Source organism: Tetrao urogallus, assembly GCF_951394365.1.
Source record: "Tetrao urogallus genome assembly, chromosome: 26".
Lineage (NCBI taxonomy): Eukaryota > Metazoa > Chordata > Aves > Galliformes > Phasianidae > Tetrao > Tetrao urogallus.
This window is the reverse complement of record NC_136839.1, coordinates 158759-179084: the sequence shown is the minus strand read 5'-3', so window position 1 is coordinate 179084 and position 20326 is coordinate 158759. Positions and strand designations below refer to the sequence as shown.

The window sequence follows — 20326 nt, the reverse complement described above, 5'->3', positions numbered from 1 at the left end:
CTTAGTGAGGTGAGGAGGAAGAGTGTGCTTCCCCCTTGTCCCGTCCTGGGACAGGCAGCTGCTTGTGTTCTCTGCTGGTTTGCTGGGGCTGTGCATTCAGCAGAGATGAGGTGCACAGAAGCACTGCTTTATGCTGGGGTTACCTGGCTGCCCCTGGGTATAGGAGGGCTGTGGGGCTGCATGAGCAGCTCACCGGTACAGCTATGCTGAGTGCTTGTTTGCTGTTCCCTGTTTATACAACGGTGACAATGGCAAGCTGTAGCTTATGGTAAAAACAAAGACTTTATACCATCCTCTGAAACTGTCGTTCCTATCTTTATTCGCTGCTTTATAGCACTTAGTGATGTCATCACAAGATCAGGACGCCAGAGCATTGCATTGCTCAGAGGTGCTTACGTGAGAGCTGCACTGGATTGGAAGCCCTGGGGTGCTGGGTAGATCTGAAGGAGATGTAATTAAACTCTAAAGATGGCCTCCAGCTATGACTTTCCCTGTACCCAGGGCAGTTCCTCCCTGTGTTCAGTGTGCATGATATCAGGGCTATAGATAATGCCAGAACAAGGCAAACAACAGGAAATGTGTTCGTTGCCATGCACAACAGATGCTGTCTCAGGCAGCCTCCCCTGTGCTCACTGCTGCAGCCACCCCTGTGAGCTGCTGATGCAGACAGGGTGTTGTGGTCTGCACTGCTGCAGAGAGTGCCCTGAGTTCCATCAGCAATGCTGCCCAGAGCCTTGCAGAGCAAATTCTGCATCCCAGGGCCGGGAAGTAGCAGCAGCCAATCCATGTGACTTCAGCAGATTGTGGGGCCGTGGCAGTGGAGCCATGCGGGTCCCCATCTCTGGGCTTTGAGGTCACAGCCAACGTCTGGATGTGCTGATTAGGGCTCATGGGCTGGGGCAAGGTGGAGCATGGGGGGCTGGTGCTGAGATAAGGTGCTATCGGGCTGTGCACATTTGGGTTCTGGTGTTCGTGGGAGGGAACAAGTTGAGAGGGTATTTAATTTCATGCAGCTAGTTAGAAGCAAGAGTTGCTTCAGTTTGATAAATTTATGAGTTGGGATGAATGTGCATGCAGGTCAGATCTGTGACTCTGGACTAAGGAAATCCTCAGCAGTTATCTGCCTGGGGCTGCAGCTGCTGAGGTTGCAGTGCTGTCTCTTCCTGCGGGTCTGTGCCATAGGGTATGGGGCACACTGAGCTGAAAAGGAGGTCCCTGCAGGTGTGGGGTGCTGAAGCCAACAGGGAACATTCCCTCCAGCACTCCTTCTCTCAGCCCCTCCTGGAGGGCTGCTCAGCTCCTGCTACAGCCCTGCAGGCACACACTACATTTGGCCCCAGCCCCTCTGTTATCCCATCCTGAGTTTTGGGCTCGGAACAGAGAAATTCTGGCACATCTTGCTGGAATTGTTCTTTGATGAGCGATCTAATCCTGAGCAGAGAGATTGCAGTCCCCTGCTCTTTTCCCAGCAGCCAAATGCACGTGGAAATGCTGAATGGCCTGATTGCAGCAGCTACCCAAAGCACAGGCCTGGCACCAACACCCGGAGCCAGGAGAAATGTCACCCTGATAACGTGCAGGAGCTGCATATTTGCTGAGCACTGAGAAGGGGCTGACTGTGGACGGGAACCTCCTGCTTTCAGCACTGGCCCAGCTGCAGCGTGGTGTCCTGGGATGTGTTGGAGGGCACTTGCACCTCTTTGCAAGGTCACCTGCTACTGCTCAGCCCTTGGTGCTCCTGCAGCTGCAGGGAAGAGGAAATGCTTCCAATGCTCATTGCAGAGGTGTGGGAGGAAAATATAAAGGCAGCCTCGTGCCCAATTTCCTCTCTGCAGGAGCCTCACCTGGGACGCTCATTCCCTGCTCCTCTGGGACATTTCAAGGCATCTCATTTCATGATGAAAACACGATAAAGGGACATGACCCTACTGGAAATGAGACCAAGAGCCCTGCCTGGCTCTGCATGTTTTACCCTTGCTGAAGAGCACATGCTGCCTGCCAGCCTTGGCCGCATCCCAGTGACCTGGCAGGGCCTGGACTGGGGCTGGAAGCACTTCAGGGCTGCACCGCTTGCTGGGCCTGAGAAACACTGGGCACAGTTCAGGACTGTCACTGGGTATGGTGCATCTGAACTGTAGGTGTTGTTTGGTGGAATTGAATCATATTTTACAACACAAAAGCCTACCATACCAGGTACGGTGCAGTGCTGCTCGTGGCAGCCCATCTGCCATCCTTGGCAGCCATTGCTGGAAAGATGCTGCTGCCTGGCACGGGGTATGTGCACCAAGCACATCCTGCAGCCTCCAGGGTGTGTTCTCCCAGAAAGGGGCCCTGGATACACTCTTGAGTGCAAGGCTGGATCAGAGTGCAATCACTGCTTTCTGCCAGCCTGTACTGCAAGAGTGTTCTGCAAGCATGTGGAGATGCAGACCAATTTTCCCTTCCTGGAGATTTCATCCAGTCCTCTTCCTAGGTGAACAGGGCTGAGTGGACGGGGCACTGTGCAGGTACAGAGGTCTGCCTGTGAGCAGTGGGCTGTGCAGCCTGCCCAGGACTTCTGTGGAAACATTTCAATAGATGCTTCTCCATGCATCCAGCTGGACCGGGGGATTTGCGTGGCTGTGGGTGAGAGCAGCTGGATCCTGCATGCACCGTGTTTGATGCACCGCGTTTGCACTTAAAATCTGCGCAAAGGACATGGCTGTGTTAACATTTCAGTTCTCCCCTTAATGTTTCCTGTATTGCTGAGTAGAAACAATCTGACCTTAGGGAAAAGAAATTAACGCAAGAATCGATTGCTTTGTATTTTGTGTAAACAACTTTACAGGGTAGAACAACCTCATCATTTACACTGTAGAGACAACAAGCTTTTGTGCAGGCTCCTAGTGAGCGTGCAGCTGAAGGACACATGCATATTTTATATTTGTGTGACCCTCATTTCAGGAGCGCACCCAGTAGTAAACCCTGAGAGCAACGGCTGTCTCGGAGTGCGGGATTCAATAGCACGGCAGTGCCCAGGACGGGAGAAGCTTCAGACACAGGCACTGCTCTGAAACTTCACAGCTACAGCTCTGAGAGCGGCTGAAGCAAACACTTCCCCACAGTCCGATTTGGCCCTGCATCATCTGGCCCGGTTTGCTCATGGTGACCCTGCGTGGACCCATCGCTGCTGGAGTGAGGGAGGGTGGGATCACCCCAGCCCTGCCCAGACACGGGGTTTGGGGTCGAAGTGGGCACTGTCCGGGGGAGCTCCTGGGGCTGGCGGTGCGCGGTGCCCGTCCCACTGCTCGCTCCGCTGTCCGTTCTGGTGCCCGGTGCCCACCCCAGGACCTGATGCCTCTCGGCTCCCAGCGCACATCCAGGTGAGCGTCCCGGTGCTCTCTCTGATGCTTGGCCCCGTGCCTACGCCAGCGCTCGCTCCGGTTCCCTTGACGCTGCCAATGCCCACCCCGGTGCCCTTCCTGGTGCCGGAGCCGCCTGAGCAGCGGGGTCTGGGGGGCGGTGGCCTCGCGGAGGCGGCGCCGTGCCGGGGAGGGTCCGGTGCCGCTGGGCGTGGCCACGCCGGTGCCGGGGCCCGTGCCGGGGCTCGGGGCGCTCCTGTTTGCAGGGCGGCGGTGCGGGGTGCGAAGCTGCGGGAGTCGATGCTGACCGTCGAACTCGCCGCCGCTGGAACCATGTCCCAGCCCGAGGCGGAGCGGGCAGGCGGCGGCTCCGCGGTGGAGCCGGGGCTCCCCGGTAGGGCACCGCACCGTAACCGCGGCCGGAGGCCCTCGGGACGAGACTCCCGCCGCGCTTCCTCCCGCTTCAACCGGCGGAGTTCGGTGGAACTGGAGCTGCTGGGCTACCCGGGGCCGAGCGTGGGGTCACCGCCGCCGCCGGGCACCGCGGCTCACCGTGAGCCGGAGGAGACGGAGAGCGAGGAGGTGGAGACGCGCGCCGTGGCCACTTCTCCCGACGGCCGATTCCTCAAGTTCGACATCGAGATTGGCCGGGGCTCCTTCAAAACCGTCTACAAGGGGCTGGACACGGAGACAACAGTGGAGGTGGCGTGGTGCGAGCTGCAGGTACGAGGGCAGGGTGCACACCTGCGGCACGGCACGGCACAGCTTGGAATGGCACAGCCCGGGTAGGGGGACTCAGGGAGGCAGGGACCCCCGGTGCCTCCGCAACGCACTCAGCACTCTCCGCTGCAGCAGTGGGGCCAGAAACGTGGGGGAGGTTTGGACTCCTCGTGCGCTATCGCTGCCCCGGGACTCGGCTCCGTGCTTGGCTCCGTGCTCATCGGCCCTCCCACCGTCGCACGCTGTTTTCCCGTTGTGTCACTGCCTGAGCTACAGAGCAGTCAGAGCGCTCATGGAGTGCCTGCAGCCCCTGCCCGCAGCGCCAGCCCTGCTTGGGGGAAAATCTGTGCTGCACCCCACTACTTTTTGGGTGTTCATTAGCTCACAGATCGCCCTTTGGAAGGGCAGACCGTAGGGGAGCCGGAGCTCAGTGCCGGAGCTGGCTAGGAGGTGTGCTTCGATAGCTCTCAGAATGCTCTGGGGCACGTGCTCCAGGTAGCTGGGGGCTGGGTGCGAAAAGGTTCGGGGTACAGCATGTCCTTACTGCTTGTCAGCTGGTTGAAGTGGTGCCTGTGGGCCACCCACATGTGGTTTCTGTGATGCTTCCAGGTGCTGTCTGCTAACAGCATCTGGACCTATGGCTTCCCATGTCTCTCAGCTTCCCAATCTCCTCCCCCACTGCTCCCCAACAGCAGGATGTGATGCTAGGCAGCTGAGGACAGTGGTAGAGGTACTGCTCCTGTGATGCCTCCTCCCCTTCTGCACATGCTGGGAGCAATCCTGCCTGTGGCAGTAAGGCTGTGCGAGCAGAGCCCGGTAGTGGGGCTCCAGATTTCTCCTTGCAGCCCCCAGGGAGGGGCTTTGGTGAAGTTCAAAGTCTCCAACAGATTCTTGCCCCGGGGGTGGCTGCTGCAGCCGGAAGGTCCAAGTCCTTGTTTACAGAGAAAAACATGTCTTGCAAGTTTGTTGTCTTGTTCCTAAAGCCTTGGTGCAGCCGCATGGGATGGCTGCAGCCCAGTAATGCAAGAAGAGATCCTTTAGATAATGGTGCATGACTTTGGAGGGGTGACTACAGCCTGTGAGAGGAGGATGTGGTTCTCCTCAGTATTGTGAGATGGGGCGACTGCTTCAGAGAGCCCAGAGCCACTCAGAACTCCTCTTTTGCTATGCCCGCATTCCCTTGTAGGACCTCTGAGCTCCTGGGTGTGCCCTGCAGTGCCAGAAGCCACAGCTCTGTGCTGGTGAGGGCAGCATCTCTGGTGGAAGTGACTTCCTCCAGAAGAGCCACTCATGCCCAGCGCATCCCACCTGGCTGCCTCATGACCCTGCATGCCCAGCCTGTGTGCCCCACTGCGCCCCAGTCACAGCCATGCCAGATCCCGGAGCTAACAGCACAGCTTGGTACTTGAGTGCTCTGTGCTGGGCTGTGTCCCCTTGCATGCCCAGTGTCCCTAACCAGGGTGTCTGTGGGGATTGGACTGCAGTCCCCAGCACCTGCCCTGCAGCAGGGGCTCTGCCTGTGTTCTGAGTTCTGCTTGCAGCTGGGCTGGCACTGTGTGCCAGTGACATTCAGGTCCCTGGGGATGAGAGCAACACCCTCTGACTGGAGCAAAGACAGCTCCAAAGCGGCCCCCTCTGCTCTTTATTCAGTGTATCTCGTCCCCAAGTGCACATCCAGTGAAAGTCTGGCAGCACATAAGCTGTCAAAGCTTGTTTTTTTTCAGCAATCGTGCAAAGAATCAGACACTGTGACACAAATACAGGATTTGGAACCGCAAATAAAAATGGTTGTGGTTCTGCCCTTTTAAAAATAGCTTTGTCCCTTGTCTTTCACAGTTCTCCTTTTATTGCCTTTAAAATATAAATGAACACCTAACCTCAGCCCTGAATGCAGTTCCGGTCCCAGGAGCCTCATCCAGCCGCCGTGGTGCCTCCCAGACCCAAATCCCGGCTCTTGTCCCAGCCCTGCCTCACCGCCAGGTTGCCCAGTGCCTTTTCTCTGCCTTCCTGTAAGACCCCCTGGGGACCTCTTTGTCCCCGCTGCCCACAGCCTGTGCAGTGCTGTCTGTCCCTGCATCCCACAGACCCGCCGTGACCTGTTTATGCTTTCCAGCTTTAGATTTGAGACTATTTCTGTTAGATGCTGAGGGTTGGGGAAAAGGAGGAAACAGGGAGGAAACCAGAGGCCCAGAGTGGGATTAGCTGTAAATATGTTGCCAATGCATAGTTTTTCAGTGGGGACCCTTCTGGAGGGTTGCAGGAGCCGCCCCATGTGGTTGGTGCTGCCATGCCACCAGAAATCTGCCCTGGATCCTATGCTGGTGGGAGGCTGAGAGCTGAGTGGGGGTTGCTTGACGGGGATCTGGGGGTTTAGGAATGGAGCAGGTGCTTGTGCTCGTGCAGGATCACTGGGAGAAGAAGGGGGTGCTCTTGGATTCCTGTGTGGATGCAGGGGCTGCGTCTTCAGGGCTTTGAGTGCCCAGCACCTGAACCATTCCCACTGAGCACCTCTGCAGATATCCCTGGGTGCCCCCCTTCCTGGATGTGACTCTCAGCTCTGCCCAATGTAGTCTTTCACTGATTGATGCTGCTGGGACCCTCTGGCTGAGGTGAGCAGCACAGGAGTGCCATGGGCACTGCTCCAGCTGGGCACTGCCTCACACTTCGGTGAACCTCTGCACCTTCCTCCTCACCTCCATCTGACCCCAGCTCTGCAGTTAGCCCTGTTGGGCATGCTAACAGCCATCTCCTGGCCCTGGGACAGGGCAGGACCGTTTCCCCAGCACTCCACTGCCACCCCCAGCGTCCTCCTCTTCCTCATCAGGAGGTGTCTGCTAGGAAAGAACACTATGTCCCGGGCCGACAGCTCTGCTGGCAGCCCCAGCTGTACACTGTGTGCTGCCCTGCACTGCAATCCCAGTCTGAGTGGCTCCTGTGTGGCAGGGACCGTGCTGGGCACTGCTCCCCGTGCATGGCAGGGCAGGGCAGAGCCCTTGGGGTGCCTGGTTCCCTCTTTGGAATGGTGCTGGGAACGAATCCATCACAGGCTTGAGGGAAGAGTGGGGCTCCCTTGAGCCTTGCTTCAGGCTCTCTGTGGGACATGTCTGCATGCCATCTTGGTCCCCCCTCATTGGACTCAGGGAGCCACAGTGACAGTCCTTGAGTCCTGGCCACAGCCTGCACGGCTGCCCCTTGCCCTGCAACTCCATGGGGTGCAGCTGAGCCCCTGAGCTCCTTGCAGCTCTCCAGTTGGATGGTGGTGGGCTGGGGGGGCAGAGTGTGTGCTGGTCGGCTCGGGGGCCTTGGGCGCTGTTTTCCTCTCTGGCTATGAAAGATCCCATTCATCCACTGTAGCAAGGCTGAAGTTCTCCTCTGGGCTGAGCTGGGTCCCTGAGCATGTATTAAAGAAGAGAGGGGATTATGAAGCAGCTCCAGCCCAGCCGTGGGGCCAGTTATGATGCAATGAAAATATTACAAAAGCTGCCTGGGCTGTTGGATGGTGGCTGCCAGCCAAGGAACCGTGCATGGGGCGGGCAGCACCCGGCAATGGGGGCACCTCATAAACACTGTTGGCACTGCAGCCACCTGGGCTCTTGGGACTCTGTGCCAGCTCCTGGGATCTGTGCTCCTCGGTCCCTTTGGCTCTATGCTGAGTCGTTGCACCAGGGCGGTGCTGTGGGGTGCAGGGTGAGAGGCAAGATCTTGCTCCTCCTTCATCCCCCATTCTGCTGTAGAGGGCTGCGTCCTCCCTGCAGCCCTGCTCAGTGCCTGTGTCAGTGCTCTTTGGCTTCCACTTTAATTAACTCTAGCTGGAGGAACATGGAAAAACCTGGGCTGGAGCCTCCCACGCCTGCTTTCCCCAACAAAGGCCTCATTGAAGAGGGCCGGCTCCCTGCCATGGAGGTGCCTTCAGTGCCTGAAGCTGCTGTGTGCAGTGGAGGCAGGAGCTGCCCAGGATAGGGGCAGATGGGTCTGCACGAGGCAGACCAACGGGTTGAGCACTTGGCAGTGTGGGGCTTGCAATGCCCATTCTGGCAGTGGGCACCATAGGGGAGCCGAGCGCAATGGCTGCGGGGCTGGGCAGGGTGGGTTTCACATGGGCAACTCGGCACAGGGGGATCTTTAGCCATCCCTCCCCAGCCTAACGGGCGAGGCAAGTGGCTCCATCGAGCCATGCGTTAGGCTGAGCGCAGGGAGGGGGGTGGGATGTGGCAGCCCCACAGCCCCGTGCCCCATCTCACTACCCACTGCCCCTGCAGACACGGAAGCTGTCCAAGACAGAGCGGCAGCGCTTCAGTGAGGAGGTGGAGATGCTGAAGGGGCTGCAGCATCCCAACATTGTTCGCTTCTACGACTCCTGGAAGTCATCTGTCAAAGGGCAGATCTGCATTGTGCTGGTCACTGAGCTAATGACATCTGGCACCCTTAAGACGTGAGTGGGGGCTGCTGGATTGGAGCATGCAGGGAAAGAGAGGTGGGGGAGGGCTCTGCTTGGAGTGATGGCCAGCACATGGGCTGGGGGGCCCCAGGGAGTCACATGGCAGTGCTCACCCCTGGCTCCCACTGCACTCCTGGCACCGGCAGCTTGGCTCGGATTTGGCAGCGTTTTCTGTGTTGCCTTTGCAGAACTTGCCTGGGGAGGGGGCACAGGGAGCTCCCGGCTGCTGTGTGCCCTTTACAGCTCAGTGGTGGTGGTGGGATTGTGGTCAGGCATGGGGCATGGCGCTGCATCAGTGCCTGTGGAGTGCTCTGGTGCCAGCCCTGTCCCCTCGCAGGTATCTGAAGCGGTTCAAGGAGATGAAGCTGAAAGTACTGCAGCGCTGGAGCCGTCAGATTCTCAAAGGGCTGCACTTCCTGCACACTCGCTCACCCCCCATCATCCACCGTGACCTCAAGTGCGACAACATCTTCATCACCGGCCCCACCGGCTCCGTCAAGATCGGGGACCTGGGGCTGGCCACGCTCAAGCGTGCCTCCTTCGCCAAGAGCGTGATAGGTGGGCTGGGGGCCTGGGGGACGTGGAGGCACATGTGGGAACAGGTGCATTGCTGAGCCATGCTATGTGCCCCCAGGAACCCCTGAATTCATGGCCCCGGAGATGTATGAGGAGAAGTACGATGAAGCGGTGGATGTGTACGCCTTCGGGATGTGCATGCTGGAGATGGCCACCTCGGAGTACCCCTACTCGGAGTGCCAGAATGCTGCCCAGATCTACCGCAAGGTCACCTCAGTGAGTGCCTCAGGGCTGGAGGAAGGGGCAGTGTGGTGGGAGCTGCTGGACCTTGCTGCTCCTGAGGTACTCCACTTGGCAGGTTATGCAAGAAGCTAAAATTAGGCTGGGAGGTGAGAGGGTGCTCAGCTCTGCAAACTTTGCCAGAGCCAGCAGAGGGTAGAGACGCCCATGTGCCTCACCCCGTGCACTCATAGGGTGGAACGGAGCTGCTTGGCTGCTCTGTCCCCAGGGCATCGTGGCTGCCCCAGCCAGACCCAGCCAGCTCCTGCCTTCTGGGCTGGAGGCCCAGTGCTGGATCCAGCTGTCAAGCAGGGTCTGGCCCCACAGGGCACTGTCTTAGGGTCACCACGGCACCCTGCAGCTGCAGCCCGGAGGTTTCCTGATGGGTGCTGTCTCCTCCTGCCCAGGGCCTGAAGCCCAGCAGCTTCTACAAGGTGAAGGTGCCTGAGTTGAAGGAGATCATCGAGGGCTGCATTCGCATGGATAAGGACGAAAGGTGTGAGAGACTGGGAGAGGACACGGTGCTGCAGAACCCTGCCCTGAGTGTCTGCACCCCTGAGTGCACCCACACACAGTCCCTCTGCCCTATCCCTTGCTGCCACCCAGAGCAATGCGCTGTGAGCCCACACTGAGCAGCGCTTTCCTCCAGATACACCATCCAGGACCTGCTGGAGCACTCCTTCTTCCAGGAGGACACAGGGGTGCATGTGGAGCTGGCTGAGGAGGATGATGGCATTAAGTCAGGGCTCAAGCTGTGGCTGCGGATGGATGACACAAAGAAGCTGCATGGCAAGTACAAGGACAACAATGCCATCGAGTTTCTCTTCGAGCTCTACAAGGATGTGGCAGAGGAGGTGGCTCAGGAAATGGTGGGTGCTGCAGGGTGGAGGGGATGGGACACTGGGGATCCCTGCAGACCGATACAGCTCCACTCCTGTGCAGGTTGTCCTGGGCTTTGTCTGTGAGGCTGACTACAAGCTGGTGGCGAAGGCGGTGCGGGACCGCGTGGTCGCCATCAAGCGCAAGCGGGAGAAACTGAAGCGTGCGCAGGATGTGGTGCCACAGGCTGAGCTGGGGCAGGCGCCGGGCGTCCTGCAGCTGTTGGAGGACCTCAAGTCCCCACTGGCACCAGGCATCCCTGCACCTGCCCCAGCCACCACCGGCTCCAGGGACTCTGTTTTCAGCAGCACCTTCCCACCAGAGCCTGAGGAACCTGAGGCTGACCAGCACTTCGTGTACCGGCACACGAGCTACTCCTCAGCCACCTGTATGTAGGCACAGGGAAGCAGACATGGGGCTCTCCTGCTCCTCCAGCCACACCTGTGCATCGCACCCCAAGGCTGTGTTTACTAAAGGGGAACTGAGAGCTGGGGTTCCCCTTTAGTAAGCACAGCTGGCCATGCTCACATGTGCACTTGTTTGCAGCTGACTGTGAAACAGATGGCTACTTGAGCTCCTCTGGCTTTCTTGACTCCCCAGATGTGTCTCATCGCAGTGCTTCAATGGGGACTCCCACTAGCCCCCCACCCACCCGCTCCACACGTTGCTTCCCCACGGTGAGCCCATGAGGCTGGGAGGGTTGGGGTAGCAGCGGTGGTGGCACTGGTTCACAGTATCCCCTCCCCACAGAGCATCGCAGTGCAGCTACCCTCTGAGCGCCTGCCCACAGCCAGCGGCTTCTCTTCTCCAGTGGACAGGTAAGCACTGGGATCCTGGGCTGGAGCTGTCTAGGAAGGGGGCTGCAGGTGGGGACAGCCACACTCATGTACGGGGTGTCATGCAGCTATGCCTCGGATGTGGCATCGGGCATGAGCGACGGCTGCGAGGGGCTCTCTGCTGGTGAGCAGAGCAGCAAGCTGCCAGCCAAGCGGGCAGTGGGGAGGCTGCAGCGACGCAGAGCCCGGTCCCGGCTGCGCATCACCAATGTAAGTGCCGTTGTGTCAGGGTGAAATGCATCCCTGCTGCCTCTGCTGAGCCCTCCATGCTGCATGCAGATCTCCGACAAGAACGATCGGGTGGTAGAGTGCCAGCTGCAGACCTACAACAACAAGATGGTGACGTTCAAGTTCGACCTGGATGGGGACAACCCAGAGGAAATCGCAGCTGTCATGGTGAGTGCAGGACTTGGATAAGGGTGGGGAAAGGGCAGCCGTGGTTCTGAGCATCACCACACTGCCCCACCAGGTCCACAATGAGTTCATCCTCAAGTCGGAGCAGGACAGCTTCATCCACCGCATTCAGGACATCATCCACCGTGTGGAGACTCTGCTGCGCAAGGATGGGCAAAGCGCATCTGAGCCGCCCGAGAGCCCCGAGGCTGAGTGTGTCACCGGCCATCCTGTGAGTGCCTGGTCCCAGCCCCCCACGCTGGGACCCCGAGTGTGGCTGGGGGTTGGCTGGTGCTGGAGCAGACGCTGCGGGTGCTGAATCTTTCCAGCCCCAGCAAGAGCAGCCCTGCAGCTCCGGGTCATGGTGCTGTCTGCATGACAGAACTGAGGCTCTTGTCCCTGCTTGCAGTGGAGATGGGTTGGGGATCGGTCATGCTTTGGTTCAGCTTGTTCCAGCACTGAGCTCAGCTTCTCTTTCCCCAGCAGGCAGAGCTGCAGCTGCAGGAGCTCTCACACTCCATCTCCTCCTCCTCACTCAGTGGTACGTCCTCACCTCTGTGTGAGCTCTTCCTGCACCCCCGGCTGAGCCAGGAGGGTTCTGGGAGGCCTAGATGGGCTAAGTGTGCCCTTGTGCCACAGACCTGGGCTGCACCAGCCCCAGCACCTTGCTCCAGTCACCCACCCTGCCAGCGCCGAGCAGCTCCCCATTGGAGAATGACCTCTCCAGCCCTGCAGAGCCACTGCCGGGCTCCCCTGCAGGTACCAGGCCTGGCAGGGCAGCACTTTCTCTACCCAGGACTCCCAGCCATAGCCCTGCCAGCTGCAGCACCTTTGCCAGACTTGCAGTGGCACAGTGCTCGGGGCTGCTCCCTGCTCCTGATGCTTCTCTTTCCTGCAGGCTCGGCGCAGCCCTGGCCTCTCATCTCATCATCTCCATCCTGGATGACAGCATCATCGGTGCTCCTACAGACACCCCCAGGCTCTTCAGGAATGTCTGTTCCCCCTGCTCTGCCAGTCCCCTCATCCCCCATCCCCAGTGGACCCAGGAGTCCCATGAGCCCCCCCGTGACCAGCACACCCTGGTCCCCAACCACCCCCCTCCTGTCCTTGGCCAATGTCTTTTCCCTGGCAGTGATGAGCGTGGCCCACACGCTACTGCCTGCTGTCTCCTCCATTGCCAGCTCAGGTGGGCACCTCTACCCCCCGCTGCTGCCTCGGCCACAGAATCTCGTCCTTGGGCCCCCACGCTTTGTTTACCCTGACCCTGCCAGTATGGCAAAATCCTCCCTGTCTTGCAGCGGGCCTCTGGGGGCTGACGTCCCTGCTATGGAGGGGCCCGTGCCATTCTCTCCTCCGACAGCAGTTCCTCTGTGCCCCACCGGAGGTCCCTTGACGATGCCAAGCACAGTCATGCCAGGGAGCCCCGAGGGCAGCACAGTGAGTGTGGGGCTCTGCGGAGCCGTTTGACGTGGGCCTTAATGCTTGTGTGCTGGGTTGGTGATGGGACACAGAGCCCTGCAGCATGGAGATGCTCCAGCGCAGAGACAGCCCTGAGGAGCTGGGAGGGCTGAGCAGGCCAAAGGTCACAGCTGTGGGAGCAAAAGCAGAGGTACTGTAGTGGTATAGTTACAGCATATGGGTGCCTGCAGGTGCCGTTTGTCTCCCTCAAGCCCGATCACCCACTCATTGTCTCAGAGTCGCCAGCATCCAGTGTGCCCAAGGCCCGGCTGTCACCCATCAATGAAGGTGAGGTGGGGAAAGGACTGTGCCCACAGGGGCACTGCAGCATCCCTGGCGTCCCACTCACCCCAGGCCCCATGGATTCCCCCCAGAAGCCAAGCCCCAGATCCTGGGCCGCTTCCAGGTGACACCATCCAAGGAGCCAGCTGTCACATCTCCAATGCTGGGCAGCAGTGAAAGCAAGCAGCATGGCACAGAGTTGGCGGTGAGCAGCTCTCTGCTGCCCACCACCTCTGGCACAGGGAGCAGCACGAGCAGCAACTCTGACTCAGAGCTGGAGATGGCAGTGCAGAACCCTGAGGAGGAGGCAGTAGCTGAGGAGGGGACAGCAGTGCCGGCAGAGAGTGACCGGGAGGGCCCTGGGGAGGAGAGTGCTCCGCAGACGGTGCTGAGCCAGGTATGGCTGAGCCAGTCCCGCAGCTTGTCCTATGTGAGCAGCGATGACAGTGAGAGCGAGGACGAGGAGATCTGGGAGGAGCTGCAGACCCTGCGCCAAAAGTGAGCAGCCCCATAGTGAGCTCGTGGCTTCCTGTGCACACCAGGGGTGGGGAGCTGTGCTCATTAAGGCAGAAGGACGATGTCCTTTTGCAGGTCACCATATGTACACGAGGCTCAGCTCCCATTCTCTTTCCCAAGGCACTTGGCTGAAGTACAGCTGCTGCAAAGCACCCAGAAGAAGGAGATTGAGGAACTGTACCTGCGGATGGGGAAGCAGCCCCCGCTGGGCATCGTCTCCCCTGCTGCCATGCTCTCCAGCCGCCAGCGCCGCCTCTCCAAGGGCAGTTTCAACCCCTCCCGCCGCAACAGCTTGCAGCGCCTGGAGTTGGCGCAGCCCCCAGGTACAGCCCCAGTGATACCTGCAACTCCCAGCTAGGATGGGGCTCCCAAGGCTGAGCCTGTGTGAGGCACAGCTCAGTGCACCCACTCAGGACTGAACTGTCCCAGCAGGAATCATGCGCCGGAATTCACTGAGTGGCAGCAGCACTGGCTCCCAGGAGCAGCGGCTGAGCAAGGGCGTGACATTTGCAGATGATTTCAGCTGGATGGTAAGGGGTAAGGGGTTGGTAACAGCCCTGCGGCACTCCCAGCCTGCCCCAGCTCATCAGAACCTCTCTCCCACAGTAGCCAGCTGGCCAGGAGTTACTTCATGAGCTACCTCAACAGTGTGCCTGCTGCCCCCGTAGGGGGTGAGAGAGCCTCTGCACCATCTGGAAGGATGGTGGGCACTCACCTCGGGAAGCCTGGCCCTTTGCCTTTCTGCACCCTATCAAGACTTCACTGTTGGCACCTGCTGCTTCTGCACCAGACAGAGGGCTGTCCCCACACTTGTCCGATATGCTCTTTCCTATGTGCCCCAGCCCTGTCTCATCCCAGTGGCACACAGCCATTTGCTTGAGCTTGGCCCCAGAAGCAGGAGGGATGAGTGCTGACACTGCTCATAGCATCACTGTGCTGCACTTTGCTCCTGGCTCCCAGAGCAGAACTGAACACCCCTTGCATCCAATTCACCCCTGCCACCGCGCTGTCCTCCAACCATCCTTCAGTCCACGCGCACAACCCAGGGCCACCTCACAGCTTCACCTCCGGCTCCCCAGCTGCTGTCCATGGCTCAAAGTGCCACTTTCCTCTTGCAAGCTGCCAGGACCAAAGCTGGCTCCAGAGCAAGATGATGCCGCCCTCAGCCCCCTAAAAAATGACAGCCCAGTGCATTTTGTTACAAACTGAAGTCTAGAAAGTGTTTTCATAAATACAGATTAAATACCAAGCATGTCTGTCTGTGTCTATGCAGTTGGGGTTCATGCAAATTTGAGTCAGATGATAAAAACAAAAAATGGAGAATCCCCCCTACATCTGCAAGTGTCCAGGGGCTGTGAGACCCCAAGTGGAATTCTGGTCACCAGGTGACGCAGCAGCAAGCATCAACCCAGGCTCTAGACATGTTTATTGTGCAAAGGCAGCAGGAGCCTGATCCCATTCTGAGAACATGTCCCTAGCCAGGACCCCACTGTGCTCTGGGACAAAAGGCCCTGCCTGCAGGATGTCCTGACACTGTAACGAGTAGCACGGCCACGCAGGCCCCACGCGATTCCGGTCTCCTCGAGGCCGTCGCCGGGCCAGGCCGGGCTCAGCTCGCAGCACTCTTCTGCCGCTCCCAGGCCCGTGCCCGCGCCGCCTCCGCCTCCTGCTCTAGCTCGTCCAGAAACTGCTCCTGCGACACGGAGTAGAAGGTATACCCGTCTGCGGAAGGGGTTAAGGAACACAACAGCCCTCCGCAGCCCATACAGCCCGCCCTCCGCCTGCAGGATACAGATGCCCGCGGTGACCACGCCGATGCCGAGGGCCAGCAACAAGTTGCGGCTGCGGAGCTGGCGCTGCAAGGCGCGCTGGCGCTGGGCGCGCTCCACCTGCGCCATGAAGCGGCGCTGCTCAGGGCTCAGCCCCGGCTCCCGCTCCGGGTCAATGCGCCGCGCAAACGCCGCCTCCCCGACAGGCTCCCTCGGCGCCGCCATCTTCCCTACCGCGACTTCCGGTAGCGCAGTGACGCCACATCCGTCCGGGAAGCGGGCCAATCGGGAAGGAGCGCGGGAACACCAGAGGCCTGAGGCGGAGCGTCGAGTGATTGGCTGGCGCCGGAACGTGGAGGTCCGTAGAGGGCGCGTTCTGATTGGTGGGGACGCTCCCTCTGGCAGGAACCGTATGCACGTGCCAAGGCGGGACGCGCTCTGCCGGTAGGGCTGCGTCTGCGCCGCGCGCCCCGGGGCTCCTTCCGGAGGCTCTTCCACTTTCCGGCCGGTCTTCCCAGGCCGTAAGGGCTGCCTCTGCCTGGTTTTGTGTGGCTTTTGGCATTGGTAATTGTGAAGGGTTACTGCCATTACTACAGCCCTCAAAGTTTCAGATGCAAATTGCTAAATGCTGTCCCGGGTGCCAGTATCATCCAGATTCTCCAGCCCAGATCCGCTCTTTGGTGAAGTTGCTCCTGAGATAATCGAGGACACACTGATCCACCTGGCCATGGAGAATGAGCAGCACCTCAGCGTGCTGCCCGGCCCTGTGGGCTGCTTCAGGGAGGCACGCGCTGTGGGTGAGGTCCTGCACAGCCACTACTGGCTCCTACATCACTGGACTGCTGTACAGCTGTGTCTGCTGGCTGAAGTTTGCTGCAATTAGGTGGTTTTTTGTTTTTTTTTTTGTTTGTTTCTTCCAGAATTTATATTCCTTCTGTCTGAAAAATGGCACCTGGACCAACCAGCAATGTATCAAGCAGTAGAGCTACTTGAAAGGTAAGAAAATGCTGAGCACTTCTCATCTCTAATGCAACTGACACCATGCATACCCTTTGCTGGTCACTCAAACTATATGTTTTTTGTATCTGGAGCTTCGTCTCTTGAACGATAATTTAGATCTATAGCTATACATGTACTGTGTACATACAGAACTGCTTGTCTTCATTTTTCCTTACTAGAAATGTTTCTTGTAGGTTTATGATCAAGCAAGTAGAACAAATCTGTACGTCCCCCCGACAGAACGTCACAGGCGGTGAAGAAGGCAGAAGCCAGAGCTCTCTGCAAGAACAGATCTATGACACATTTGTCCTACGGCTGGTGTCGTGCATTCAGCTTGCGAGCAAACTTTCCTTACACTATAATGTAACCTATATGAGCCTTTTCCAGCTGCATTTTCAGTATTGTAGAAAAGTATATAACCTCTCTAAGTAATACATTTTCTCTCTGAAAATGAGCAGTGATAGCAACACAAAAGATAGCAAAATGAGGCCCCAGTCTCTTGCATTTCAGGCAGATTAATTGTAACTCATCTTGTAAAAATGTGTCAGGAAATGTTCCCAGTACAGGTCAGGAAGAAAGTACAGGCAGCTGGAAATCCCAGCCTGTGGCTGTCAGAACACAGAGAGTTACAAAGAGCTTGTCTGGCGACCGTGTGTGGGTATAGAGAACCTAAGGGAAAATTCTGAGCTGTATTTCTCATGCCAGTTTAAAAGGCATGTTGGGCAGCTGTGGGAGCATGCAGTATCAACACCACAATGGTTTGTGCTTAAACTCAACGGGAGGAGTAAAGCAATGAGGACACAATAGTGTGTTTTTTTTTTTCCTCTTAGGCAGTTAACAGTGACACAGCTGTAAAATTTCTGCAATCCTTAAAATACTCATACACTAAACAAGAGTTGCTTGAGTCAGAGCTTGCTGTTTTGGAAACTCTGCAGTTCCAGATCAATGTGTCGACTCCACTGGCTTACATTGAACTGCTTCTAGAGGTTTTAGGTAAGAGCATTATTAAGAGAGAATGGTAAGGAATTTTAAGAGCAACAGAGCTATTACTGCAGTATAGCTATCTGAAATGAAATGTCCCATGTTACATATCTTTTCTTACTATGAAGGCACGTGAAACTTCTCAGACTTGACCTTTCAGATGCGAATTTGTCTATAGTAGAATCTGCAGGGTGTTGTCTGACAGCCAGTCCTGTCCCATTCAATAAAAGGTTGCTTTAAATTCACTAAACTTAGTACAAGAACACATTTTCTAAAATGACTTACCATTTACTTTGCCCAGGTCCGACAACCTGAATTTCAGGAGTGTAACGGCACTGAGATTGAGAGGGCCCTGTGGCATTCAGAAACAAGGGGCAGTTGTCACAAAACATCTGTATTCTTCACTTGCAGTAACTAATGCTTCTTTCTAACTCAATTTGTTGATCCTAAATGTTTGGGTAATTGTGTATGATCTCTACATCAGGACATAATGGCTGCTTACTTCCTGCAAAACCGCTGCATCAGATGTGCATACAACTACTAGACTTCTTCTATCTTAAAAGAGATACCATCTATGACACTTTACTGAGTATTGCCATTGAGAATTTGACACCAAGTGAACTGCAGATGTAAGTGGCTTACATTAATTAAAACCTTACAAAAGCATACTACTATAATTCTCATTATGCTGGGTTTTTTTCTTGTCTTCTTTTCTGACATCTGTTTTTAAGTATCTTAATTTGGGAAGCTTTCAATATTGTTGATGAAGCATAATATACCAGTTCAAAACAACATGCTTCACCACTTTGCCCTTTGCTTTAAGGGCAAGCTAGGGAAGTGTTTAACTTCATGTTAAAAATCCAGCTTTGGTACTGTTAATTAACGTTAATAGTATCAAGCTTTATTTGGACTGACTATACAAGCTAAAATGTCTGCAGGCTGTACAAAGATTTCCAGTGTTCTTGAACTAGCATCGTTTTACACCGTTACATGCTTTTACTTTTGCAGAGCAAAGTTCTTGATAGTGAAGGAAGATTTAATGCTCTTGGCAGTTGGAATCATCAGCACAAGTGCTTTCGTGCTAAACCCTGAGCACTGGAAGAAGGTACAGTCATTTCCAAACAAATTATCTCTATGTGTGGGGAAAAAAGTGAAGGTTATTTATATGTTTAAGAACAGACAGAGGTTGGTAGACTACTGGGAGTGAAAGTGACATCCTTTGGTTTATTCGCAGGAAGTGTGCATGGTTTTATAAGATTGGTCAGAGGGCACAAAGGCAGTTCAGCAGCAAGGCTTGTGCTGGTGTTACCATCAGCTTATCCTCCTGCCTCAGCTTTTGTACAGCTCGAACTCAGTGAGTCAGTTTCATTGACAACCGGACAATTTTCTGCCCAAGCTGCTACTGAATAATAAGCAGTGCATTGCAGAAAGCAGCTTTTTCATTTTATTTCTTTAGTAGAGGCAATTCATTTAAAAAACAAACAAACAAGAACAAAAAAACCCACCCCTTGCTCTGACATACAGAAAGGTTTTGACTTAAGTCAAAAACATGACTTGGGTTTGTGGAGCATTATTATTCTTCTTAGATATGGGTAGGGCTAAGAAGTAGCTCTGTAAATTAATGTATTTTAGTCATTGTAAATAAGTGGGGTTTTTTTTGTTTTTTTTTTTTTGTTTTTTTTTTTTTCCTAAGGTTGTGGAACATTTAAACTGTATTACTGGCATTACTTCACAAAGTATCTCGGAGTTTTCATATGCAGTACTGAAACACGTTATTGGCAGCATCACTCCAAAACAGCCCCACAGGAGGTAGAAGAAAAATGCCAAAGACTAGAATTATGCCTTTTATATACAGCTATCCTCTGTATCTATTAGTTAGTTTGTTAGTAGCAAAGTTACTCTTTTGATGGCATTTCACCTCCTGTGATACTACACAGGGCACCCAAATTGATTTTCTTTTGATTTTGAATACCATGTCTGTTCTGTAATACTTCATTTGCTATGTTTAAGTTAGAAAAGCTTGTTCTTCCAGGCTACGCACTCGTGCCGTGAAGACAGGTACACAGGAACAAAGCAGTGTTTAGAACACCTTTTTCAGTTCCAAAAGCTTTATTTTAAGAGCTACATTTAACTTACTGAATACGTTTTGTGTGAAAACTGTAAGGGGTCTTAATTTGAAAAAGCATTAATGTGAATGTTATTCAGCTTGGTCATCAGTATTGCTACAAGTTCACAAGCTCAGTTATTACAAACCGGGCTGTACTGTGCTGCTGGTTCAAAAACTAACTGTTGTTTCAGACAGCTTGCTGCAGCCAGGCTGCTTGTCAGTTTTCCCTTTGCCAGTGGTCAGAGGCTTGTTTGCTCTTGCCTTCAGCAAGCCAGCTAGCTGAGCAGTGTTGTGGAAAGAAAAACTCTCACCTGTTTTGAAAGCTGAGTGCAGTTGTCAAGGCAGCAGGTGCCTGTTCAGCATAGCTGCATAAGTGCTGAGGGATGCTTAGGCTGTGACTAGTGTTAGATGAAAGCAATCTCAGGGTAGAACGGGCTGTTTTATCTTTGGTGTTACTCAGTGCAGCTCTGTGCAGTAACACGCTACAGCAAGTATTACAAATAGGTGATATCACTGTAGTAACGGTATTTTGCAGTTTCAAACCCCTGTAAAGTTCAGTGGCAAAAAGAAATGTAGATAAGACTTAGAAAATATTTATTTTAAGCTGTACTGCTTCAGTGACCAAACAGACCTTCCATGCGTTTTTCCACAGTAGTCCCTGTTAGAAACATTTCATTTTTCTAACCCCTGTTTTGTTAAGCTGTAACAGTAGTATCAAACTCGCTGGCATTTGGAAGTTTGACAGTAACTTATATACATATCTATAAACATCCAAAATGCCAGTTTAATGTCTATTCAGTAGCTGATTTTTT

General features: G+C 55.4%; 3 protein-coding genes across 3 annotated transcripts; 2 read left to right on the top strand and 1 right to left on the bottom strand.

Annotated features, from left to right (window-relative positions):
* Positions 1-3641: 3641 nt before the first annotated feature.
* On the top strand, positions 3642-14812 carry WNK4 (WNK lysine deficient protein kinase 4; the record flags this gene model as incomplete). Its single annotated transcript, XM_079547167.1, has 20 exons — positions 3642-4064; positions 8321-8493; positions 8837-9057; positions 9134-9291; positions 9702-9790; positions 9944-10163; positions 10237-10561; positions 10720-10850; positions 10924-10991; positions 11078-11219; positions 11289-11405; positions 11479-11634; positions 11889-11943; positions 12042-12161; positions 12301-12839; positions 13052-13148; positions 13235-13640; positions 13779-13981; positions 14088-14188; positions 14738-14812. The coding sequence occupies 20 exons, from the start codon at positions 3642-3644 to the stop codon at positions 14810-14812; spliced, it is 3819 nt and encodes a 1272-aa protein (XP_079403293.1).
* A 305-nt stretch (positions 14813-15117) lies between these two features.
* COA3 (cytochrome c oxidase assembly factor 3) lies at positions 15118-15652 on the bottom strand (the record flags this gene model as incomplete). Its single annotated transcript, XM_079547046.1, has 2 exons — positions 15118-15380; positions 15451-15652. The coding sequence occupies 2 exons, from the start codon at positions 15650-15652 to the stop codon at positions 15268-15270; spliced, it is 315 nt and encodes a 104-aa protein (XP_079403172.1). The 3' UTR covers positions 15118-15267.
* Positions 15653-16052: 400 nt separating this feature from the next.
* CNTD1 (cyclin N-terminal domain containing 1) lies at positions 16053-19273 on the top strand (the record flags this gene model as incomplete). Its single annotated transcript, XM_079547166.1, has 7 exons — positions 16053-16224; positions 16348-16423; positions 16621-16789; positions 17257-17419; positions 17892-18036; positions 18416-18596; positions 19101-19273. The coding sequence occupies 7 exons, from the start codon at positions 16053-16055 to the stop codon at positions 19218-19220; spliced, it is 1026 nt and encodes a 341-aa protein (XP_079403292.1). The 3' UTR covers positions 19221-19273.
* Between the last annotated feature and the right edge of the window lie 1053 nt (positions 19274-20326).